The sequence below is a fragment of the Lolium rigidum genome, chromosome 3 (assembly GCF_022539505.1).
Source record: "Lolium rigidum isolate FL_2022 chromosome 3, APGP_CSIRO_Lrig_0.1, whole genome shotgun sequence".
Lineage (NCBI taxonomy): Eukaryota > Viridiplantae > Streptophyta > Magnoliopsida > Poales > Poaceae > Lolium > Lolium rigidum.
The window spans coordinates 35,129,711-35,140,149 of record NC_061510.1 but is presented as its reverse complement, the minus strand read 5'-3'; the positions used below and the strand labels follow the sequence as shown (position 1 = coordinate 35,140,149).

The 10,439-nt window shown below is 48.2% G+C and overlaps 1 protein-coding gene across 1 annotated transcript; it reads right to left on the bottom strand.

Moving 5' to 3' along the window:
• Window positions 1-1,116: 1,116 nt before the first annotated feature.
• Window positions 1,117-4,633, bottom strand: LOC124694645. The gene is made up of 5 exons (XM_047227611.1): window positions 4,576-4,633; window positions 4,346-4,401; window positions 2,506-4,236; window positions 2,271-2,406; window positions 1,117-1,766 (listed from the first exon to the last, which is right to left on the bottom strand). Exons 1-5 carry the CDS (start codon window positions 4,631-4,633, stop codon window positions 1,117-1,119), a joined length of 2,631 nt encoding a protein of 876 aa, XP_047083567.1.
• Window positions 4,634-10,439: the final 5,806 nt, after the last annotated feature.

Here is a 10,439-nt window from a genome sequence, read left to right as displayed (position 1 = left end):
AATTAGCGAGGTGCCTTGAGATCAAGGCAAGAGACGGTCTTGCAGTAATCGATCAAATCAAACCTGTTGAAGCAAGTAACCTTCCGTGTTTCATGCGATCCTTGTTGGACTAATTGACATGGTTAGTTGCTGGATAGCTGGTTGCACCTAAAAGATTCAGACGTGTTGACTAGTACCGGTGTGTTCATGCCACAGCAAGGAAGGCTCCGTGCCTCGTCATGGACCGCGAGGTCCAAGCAACCGAGGCGGACAGCATCATCTCAAGACTCAAGGGACCGCTGCAACTGCAAGCACCGGCATAGACAAGTCAGTAACCCACGATTACTTGGGCTAAGCAATCAGTGGCACTGCTTGATTAGCAAGGGGCAAACAAAGCCTACTAAAAAGCAGTTCAAAAAAAAAGCCTACTAAAAAGGCACATCTAGTCTAGGGAGTTAAGCCCTTGTTGGTTGGATCCACAAAAGAATGCTAGGATGCCCATCACTTCAAGGAAAAGGCTGTTATCCCCCAGGAATGTCAATGCACTTTGGTGCTTGCCTCGGCCATTTTCTACTCACCTCCTCCTCAGACTCAGTGCAGGTGGCCTGCTGCAAGTTGGGCAGTGGAAGACAAGATAATCAGTAGACAAGGTGGAATGAAAGATGATCAGTTGGACTGTTGTAGGTTTTCGAAGAAGGATGCACATGTTCACATGGACTCTTACACAGTTGCTCATATATAATACAGTATTTGCTTGCAAGTGGTAGTACATCTTTCTATAGGAACCTCCAATTAGCAGTAAGCCTGCACAGTTCTTAGAGCTGTCTTCAGTCCTTTTTGTTTCTCTGACCTTATACAGAAAATAAGATGTGGACAAATATCTCAAAATGCAGCTGTATTCATGATCATTATTGCTGTAGAATGTATCAATTGCAACGGCATGTGACAGAGAGATATGGGGAGAGTGGGAACACTTGACTCCAGCATACATGACAAGTTAAGAGGGACACTATACACACACGGAGCCAAGAGCCGAGCCCCAGCAAACGGTCACCACCAGATTGGAAATAAAAGCACACTGGTGGACACCACTGCAGCACGAGGACCCAAAAAAATAAAGAAGCAAGTAGTATAGCATCAATGGCACCTCGCAAATTCTGAAAATGCCTCCTCAACCAACTCGCCCAGGACCTCCCCACATATCTCCTTGCTGATCTCATCCACCTCCAGCCGCAGCGTCTCCGACCATCCTCTGCCTTCAATCTCCCTACCGACAACCCAATCCGCTGCCGCGCCCACACTGTCCAACCCATTGACCATGCACGTCTCCTCGTCGGAGAGCCAGCCTCTCACCAACTTCCATGCCGCATCGGCGACTAGCTCGTCACCGGCAGCAACTCGTTGTGCGTTAACAACTGATCCGGTGCCAGGGTACGCACCCCAGAGCTTGCTCTGGCCAATGTCCAGCAGAGCAGAGTTGACGGAATCGATGAGGAGCCTTTGGTTTGAGCGCCTCTCCCTGCACTTGGCGTCCTCCACCTTGCGTTCCAAGAACTGGTCAGGCACGTTTGGACCCAGAGGGTTGTCGGGTGAATGCCACCGGACGAAGATGTTGCTGGTTGTCTCGTTACAGAGACCGGCGGAAGATAGAATCTTCTCAACGAACTCATGCTGCTCTTGCTCATGGCAATCTTCTCTGCTGGAGCACAGCACAGCCTCCTCGGAAGAATCATCCCATGATAAAGTCCGCGCGACCGACCCGATGGGAAGACATCTTGATAAAGGTTCTGCAAGCAAGAAAAATGTTGAGAATCAGAGGAGGAGCTATTGCTATATCTACTGTGGTAGCCAACAAAGATTTAAGTGCACACCATTGCTACTTACTAGCCTAATTATATGTCTACAATAGATGCTCATAGTGGTACCAATAAGAGTTAATATATCATGAAGCACAAAGACAATTACTTATTACTCATTATATCGTGAAGCACAAAGATATATCATGCACTATCTTTTATGGCCTGCCAACAAAGATTAATTACACATTATGGCTACTTTACTATAGCCTAACTTTATGCCCACAATAACATCTCGCAGTAATACCAATAAGGGCTACTCTATTTTGTGGCCTGGCCAATAAAGATTAAGTAAACATTATGGATACTTACTACTATGGCCTAACTTTATCCCCACAATAAGAGCTCATGAGTACCAATAAGGGTTCATCATGAAGCGCGGCATTTAACATGTCAGATTGGGAAAAAAAATATTACACGACAGTAATGATGTACCTTGTTTGGCAGTAATTGCGCTCTCTGATGAACTGGGAGACTCGAACGATGCATCAAGAACTGACGTAGGACTGGGCTGATCAAAGCGGGAATTTCGAATCTCAAATGAGAGTGCTTTCTCAAGAGAAATTATGGCCTGCAAAACCATCAAACCAACTTAAAAAATCTAACACGTCCAAGTGTGAAGAAAGTGAAGTTTACATCTACATAAACAAAAATGAAGAAACAAAAGTACCTTAGAAGTAGAAGGTGCCTCTGCCTCCTTGACTGGAAGTACTATTGTTGCATACTGAAGCTTGTCTTCTGAATTTTCCGAAGCAACATCATCTTGTAGTGATACACCAGCTACTGCATTACTGTCCGGAGGAATTCTTCCATTCAAGCCCACCAAGGGAGATGATGTAAGCTTCTCTTTTCCGGATTTCTTACGCATTGAAAAGAAGCTTGAAAGCTTTCCCTTAAGAGAGGACTTCCCGTTCCTAGGCTTGGCCTCCTCCTTTGGTGTTGTGGGTTCTCTACGTTGAGGATCTGAAGATCTAGCATCTAAGCGCAGGCTGTCAAAGGCTGATGAAGAGACTGGAACAGATTTTGACCTTGAAATTTTCTTGATGGAGGTTTCTCCTTGCGCGCCATCAATAGAACAATTAGATGGTACATCGAGTGTTAGTTCGTTGCCACACACCTGGTTGCTGGCATTCGCAGCCACCTGATCGACAACCTCTTCTTTCTTCATATCAGACATGGCAAGCATTTCACCGAGTGTGCTCAAGCTCCTTCGCGTCAACACCTTTTCTCGGTTAATCTCATTGCAAGATGCACTTGGCCACCTATCAGAGGTATGTTTCTTACCATCCCTTGCTACATGTGCCTCAGGAGAACAAGAAGCGTGGCTTAAAGACGAGCCAAAATAAGGATTGCTGAACCGGTAGACGTAATCCCAAGAATGCCGTGATGTTGGACTTCCAATCTCCGAGCCACTAAAGCTACTGCCTTCTTCTTCAGCACGATTACAGTATGATCTATCTTGGTCCACCGGATTTGACTGTATGCTACCCTGCAAACATTCATCATGCTGGTGGCACATGCCGTGTGCTGACCAGTGTATCTCATCGCTCAAACGCCTTGAATCATCAGAGTTAGCATGACCATTTTGTTGAAACTGCTCTACTGAGGTAATTGCAGAGGTAGGTTTCAAGACCACTATCCGAGTGTGCTTTGGAAACCTTTCTGCTCTAGCATGATCAGCATTGGGCTTCCTATGGAGATTTCTTTTCTCTGTTCTACTCCCATTAACTGCATGGTTTTGCTGACTTTGAATTGCATTCTCGCTCTTCACCTCCGCTGATTTGGCAGGCTTCAAAACAGTTATTTGCTTCCGCTGGGGCGACGTTGGTGCGGAATGAAACTCACCAGATTGCTTCGCGAAGAGCGAGTTGGGTTCTTCGAGAAACTTGAGAAACAGGTCCTTATTTGAATTCAGAGTCTCGAGAGCATCATGGAACTCCTTGGACTGGAGAAGATTCTCATGTGACGCTAGCTGCTTCGCTTCGACAAACTTCTGCCGGACAAGATCCATCCTTCTCCGGTCATGATCTTCATGCGGTGTCCCTCTTCGTGAAGAATCGCTGCTCAAATGCTCACTCCTCTGGGGCTGGTACCCCACTTCATAGACATCCTTATATTCCACATTTTCAGCAGAGCTCGCGTGCTTGTGGAATGACATCTGGCTGTTAACCCTTGCCATTGTGGTCGATAAGTGGCCTTCCGAAGATCTCCTCCTGCTGGAAGGCTGAGCAGGCTTGGGAAGGGCCACACCGTCATCAAGACCCATCAGCCTTGCTATCACATTAGTGGTCTTCTGGTTTGTGTCCCCCTCCTTTGCCATCTCCTGCGCTATCAGCATCTTCATGGGCGTGCCACTGCCACCCAATCTATCCGACGAGCTCCTCTTCATGTTGCTACTCACCTGCCCACAAGGATCACGCAGTGATCAGCAAACTGTAAACACTCGAGATTTGACAGTTGACACCGAACAAACTCGTCAATATCTGAAGGGGAAAGAAATATGCGCTTACTGTCTTGAAATCAGCGTACTCCTTCCGGTCCGACTGGGTTCCTCTGACGGGAGAACCTGCCAGGAAGGAGAAGATCCACACATAATTAGGACATCCCACACCTTCCGCTAACTGAAGAAGCAATCATCCAAAAATATTTTCGTTTTTTTTTCCAAGGGAAAGAAATCATCGGAGATAATCATGCAAGCAGAGAAAAATCATTGCCCGTTTGGGTAGTTGCATGGCGTTACCATCTCTGGCGGCGACCCTGGCGCTGGCTCCAGCGCCCAAATCGAACAGGTTGATCATTCTTTATTCCTCCAACCCCCTGCCACCGCCGTCGCCGCCAGTGGCGGGAACAGCTGCAGCGGAAATCGGTTCCACCGAATTACGGCCAGCGCCTGAGGAACAGAAGCAGCTGAGGTGAAAACTGGTCAGAGAACGTAAGACTGCAACATGTTAAAAAAAAATCAAATTAAAGCGAGCGAGCGAGCAGAGGTGGGAGGAATGGAGATTTCGGGCTGGTGTCAAGCTAATTAAACCGAGGGAAAGGAGAAGGGAGATTTAACGACGAGGGGAAAAAGTGCCCTGCTCCGCTGTTCGTAGCCAGCCCCTGAATAGGCACACGAACAGAGGCGCGAAAAGGGCGGAAAATAGCATGGAAAAAGGGGCCGAGACGGCGAGATCCCATTCCCGTTGGCTGCAATTCGGTCGAATTCCGCGGCGAGGAGCCCCGGACCGCAGCCCCGCGGCGTGAGCGGCACTGCTCGTCGAGGAAGCAGCGAAGGGGCCGGATCAAGCGTGCAGGGGAGAAGGAACCAGCGCGCGAGGCGAGAAAAGCGAAAGGAGGCGAGGGCGGGGCACACGAACCAGCTCGACAGTGTGGCGCGGCGGCGAGGTTGACGACGGCGGTGGCCGGCAACGGCGGAGGCCCCCACCGGCGCTGTAGGGGCAGGCAGAGCGAGACGTGGGGTGGGTGCGCGTGCGTGGGTTCTTGAGCTTTTGTATCGTAGCGCAAGCGAAAGCGAGCGGGGGGTTGGTTGTTGGATTAACGGCGCCGATGGAGGAGAGGAGGCAAAGGAAAAGGTGGCGACATATAACGAAATGAACTGGACTCGCCAGCCACCGTTCGGTCTATCCTCTTGTTGTTGGCTTGCTGCCTTGTTACAGTGCAAGCAACATTTCAAATCCATAAATTTTGAATTTGAAGTACAAACTTAAGTCTAAGACCGCGGTTATCAACACAAAAAAAAAAAAACGTGTGAACATAAAGATGATGAATGCATAGAGCTCTCAAATGCCCTCGTCGTCGATGCTAGTCTAGCAGCCGCTACTGATGGGTTGTGAGGAGGCCTTCTCCTCTGCTTTGTAGGTGCAGGCGTCGACTCCCCGACAACGGCACCACATATCTACACATTCCTAGCGGCGCGTAGGGACACTCTGGCCATAGCAACCACGACATGCAAGGGGAGGGGGAGCTGAAGCGCCACACCACCTTTGAATTTTCCATGACGGCAACGAAGAGCGGTGGAGGGATGACAATGAGGAAGGAAAGGCGTCAGAGGAGTCTTTCCTGTGAGAGCAAGAAATGTGAACCAGGCGTGTAAATTTCCATCTCGATCCATTGTATTCCCATGCTAATTTTAGAATTATTGAAGGTGAGGTAGGAAGATCCATATTTGGATATTGGGGAGAAAGTGTGGATAACTTCCCAAAAATATTGTTATGAGTAGTGGGATACTTTGATTGCTAGAGCAGTTTTGGTGCAAAATCCAAATATCTTATGTTTTAGGTAGCAGATTATTGGCAAGCTGGTTAGAAGGCTCTTACCGCGTCTGTGATCTCTATCTCTTTCTCTACGACTCTTTTCATAGTATGTTTTCACTAGTTAGGATCTCTTTCACATTGCTCTGTTATGTACCTCACCCGCTTTGTCCCTCCATTGCAAGTCGGATTGCTCGTTCGGCCAGGTTGCCAGTAACCATGGCATGTTCGTTATTGACCCTTTCTTCCGCATTCCACCTTTGCCCTTGCCGATCGGCTCTCTTTTTCTGTCCTCATTATCCCTTCCTCCTCGCTTCTCATGTTCCCCTTCCTTGTCTCCCCATCTGCCGCCCAGCTCTCATGCGGAGTACCCAAAAATGTATGGATATGTGTAGCGGGATACTTCGACTACTGAGCTGTTTTGGGGGAAAATCCTAATATTTTATGTTTTAGATATTGTAGCAAAACATGGGCAAGCTGTTAGAAGGCTCTTAGAGCGTCTTTCGCTCCGCCTGCTCTCTACCTCTTTGTCTATGACCCCTTTTGTGGTATTTTTTCCGCTAGTTAGGACCTATTTCACATTGCTCTGCTCTATCTGTCTATATGGTGTGGACTCTTCTCTCGCCCACTTTGTCCCTTCACCGTACGTCATACTTTTGGTTCGGGCAGGTCGCCACTAGCCATGGCATGTTTGTTATTGACTCTTTTCCTCCGCGTTCCGCCTCGCCCTTGTCGATTTGCTTCCTCCCTCTTTCTACCCTCCTTATCCCTTCCTTTCTGCTTCTCACCATCCCCTTGTCCCCATCTACCGCCCAACTCTAATAAGGAGTACGCGGATAAAGGGGGTTAAAACATTTTTGTTTGCGGAAATTCCATTGGTCTACTAATAATCAGCAGCAACGGTACAAAAGGGCACTAGAAGTAACAAAATTGCAAATGGATTCTCGGACCACCTAGCGATGACTACGAACACTAGCTCGAAAATGTACAAACCTCAAATGGCATACCATTGGATACTCGTTACCGAAATATCATTTTTTTCCCTGTGATGCACCAAAAACGCTTCTTTGCGAGTATAGTAATTTATGAATGTGTAACTTCTTTTAAAGAGATGTTTTTTTGAGAAACACAGTACAAATGCAGACGCTCACATACACGCGCATACACTCACCCCTATGAACGCACACACGCACACCCTACCCCTATGAGCACCTCCGGAAGACTGAGCCGGCGGATTGGATCTTGAAATTGACGAAGTCACCACAGCGCCTCGCCGTCGACGGGAACGTCGCCTCCCACTGAATGAATATTCCGCCTTTATGAGACACACAGATGTCAAACCTGGGGTTTGAACTCTGGTAGGCTGGGGATACAACCATCCTCCTAACCACCCAACCTCAGGTTGGTTCTCTTTAAAGAGATGTTTATTGTTTCTCTTAACATTATATGCTTCATTGTTTGGTTAAGGGAACGTCGTCACACGCAATCGTGCAGCCGGAGAGTACGGACAAAGAGTACATAATACATTGGGAACAAGTGTAAGCCCGTTCGCCGAATAAGACACCGCACCTCACCGCTTGTTCGTACTCGTACCCCTGTTTCGTCTGCAAGTGCACACAACGCACGGTTCCGGACGCCGTGCTCGGCAGCTCCAGCCTACCGACCGGTCCAAATATAATGTCCCATCCTGAACTCCCCCAACAGCCGTTGGATCACACCGCGGACGTACGCGCCGGATCAGCTCTGGGCCTCTGGGGACTGGGTCTGGCGCATGCTGCGTGTTCCGTTTGGCACGAACGAGCGTGGTGAATCATCGCCCGCCCGCAGGCTCACGCGCGCGCGCGCGGCGTTTGTGCCGTGGCGTCCAGCGGTTCGCCCTTTTTGGTCTGCAGGCAGTCGAGCTGGCTCTGGCTTTGTGTTTCCTTCCAGTTCCAGCCGTGCCTGCCTGCCGCTGCCGTGGCAGAGGCAGTGGCCGTGGCAGCACCGGCAGCGGCAGCGGTGCCACCTTTTTACGGGGAGCCGGAGCCCACGCTGGTACCGGGACTGCCTGCCACTGAAGGGTGGTGATCGCCTGATCGGTCGCTTTTCTGAAGCGGCTGGCCCCGTCCATCTCTGCCCAATACATACAACAACAACAAATGCTGAGCTTTCCGCGGCCAATTGCAAATGGGGGCCATGATTGCCCACCAGCATGGCTGCGCACGCTACACGGTGTGTATGCCCACACGTACGTAGACGGACGGGGCCGGCCGTCGAGATGCACGCTCGTCTGTCGACGTGTTTCACCAGCGACTAGTCTGCATAAGGCGATGGAAGCCCGCGCTAGCCTAGGCTCGAGCGGCCAGGACTGCCGGGACGCAAGGTCTCCCGTGTGACCGCGCGCACCGCCACATGTCACATTGTGTCTTCATTGCCGAACCTCCTCCTGCCACATTCCGCCTCGTCGTTGGTCGATCACCCTCCCATCTTCATTCTCTCCGTCTCACACCAAATAGGACACGTGGATAAATTAAATACTCTTACCTCCATCTATTTTCTGATGTCAATTCTTTTGTGTCTAAATTTGATTGCATCTAAACACTTTTTACTAGTGCATAGATACATTTAAATTTGGACGAACCTTCCGAGGACACCAACTAATGAACGGAGGGGGTAGAATTTTAAGTGAAGAGGAGATCAAATGAAGGCAGATATCCAAAACAAAACTATGCTGGTAGTATTTTTACACGCAAAAAATGGGCCATTTTCTTATAGGCCTCGTTCGACAAGCCGGGTTTTCAAGGGCTTGCACTGATATTTTCCATGCCAGCCCTCGTTAACAATCCAGGCCTTATTCACCAATACTGGTTTCAACGGATCGGGCCCATCAATCCGCTGCCAAAATTGGGGCCATGTGGCCCTTTTCTCGAAAAAAAAAATAGGATAAGTGGGATCTCTTTCCACATCTCTACTCTCTCCGTGACGTCTACCTGGGAGCATCCGCGGTGGTTTTCCAGGGACGCACGGATGCGAAAACCCTAGAAGCGCTGGCGTGCAAGGAGGCGATACCACCGGCTAAGGATCTTGATGTGGGTTGAATAAGGGTGGCGAGCGACTGCAAGAATGTTATCAAGAACCTAGAGGAAGGAACAATGGGAAGCTATGCCCATATTGTTCGAGAGATTGTCGAGGCACAAGGTGACTTCGCAGTCGAGCTCATGTTTTGATTCGAGGACGTTAGAAGAATAAAAAGAAAAAAAATCTATACTCTCTCCATGGACAAATAAGTGTATATCTAGCCTTTAGTCTGATAAATTTTGATCAACTTTATAGAAAAAATATAGGAGTATTTATGACACAAAACTAACACCGCTAGACCCGTTTTAAAATGTAACTTCATAATATTTCGACTTGATGCCATATGTTGCTACATTTGTGTACAACGAGTCAGTCAACTTTTAAAAAGTGTGGCTTAGGCCAAAAATAGATGTACACGGAGGGAGTATATCCCACTTATTCCATTTTTAATAAATCCAAAATTATTTATCCCACTTATTCCACCAAAATAAGAGTATATCTATAACTGAAAGTATAGATGTGGAGGTGGAATCCCACTTGGACATCATAGTCTCCCACTTATCATCCGTTTCTTCTTCTTTCTCCTCATGTCCTTTTGGAGGGCACGCTCTAGATTGCTCAGCTATTATCCCATTCTTGAAATATAAGGCTCTTTTAAAAAATTAAACTACTTTTTTAAAATATCAGATTTTTTAATGGAGGTAGTACAAAATAACCGTTTTGCTTGTTATGTACGAAAGGCATTTGCATATACTTGTGTGAATGTGTGATGATTGATTTTTTTTTGAACACAGGCAAAAGTTTTGCCCAAATCTATTAATTAAAAAGAAATATTTTAGACAAGATAATCTGTACAAGCCAAATGGTATAAGGTATTACTCCTCCGACACTATTTCACCCAAATGCTTAGCCCCCGCATACACTCACAAACGAGCTTCGCTCTTAATTTTATCAAGCAAGAGTGTGATGATTGATCATAGTATGCAAAAGTTTAGCCTTGTGGGGAATGAGACACCGTACCTCACCGCTTGTTTCTACCCTTGTTGGCATAACTCTCGCACTGTTCCGGTTCGGGACATACACATACCGTAGTACCGTACTGGCACAGAGACAAGGGGGGACGAGGGGGGGGGGCCCCCCCCCTCATATTGCTCCCCTTATACTTCATTCTTGGCTCCGTCCCCACTTGGCTCCGTCCCCACGTACACGCCAGCTTCAGTCTCCCTTGAAGATGCGCACCGCGCACGTACGTTTGAATTTACGGTTGCCGCTCACCGAGTCACCATCATCACTT

What these genes read in the sequence shown, in the direction of transcription:
- LOC124694645 (XM_047227611.1), bottom strand. Translation starts at nt 4,633, where the DNA reads ATGATCAACCTGTTCGATTTGGGCGCTGGAGCCAGCGCCAGGGTCGCC. An exon ending in AGTACGCTGATTTCAAGACA is followed by an intron (nt 4,237 to 4,345) that starts GTAAGCGCATAT and finishes CCTTGTGGGCAG; the next exon opens with GTGAGTAGCAACATGAAGAG. An exon ending in AGGCACCTTCTACTTCTAAG is followed by an intron (nt 2,407 to 2,505) that starts GTACTTTTGTTT and finishes ATGGTTTTGCAG; the next exon opens with GCCATAATTTCTCTTGAGAA.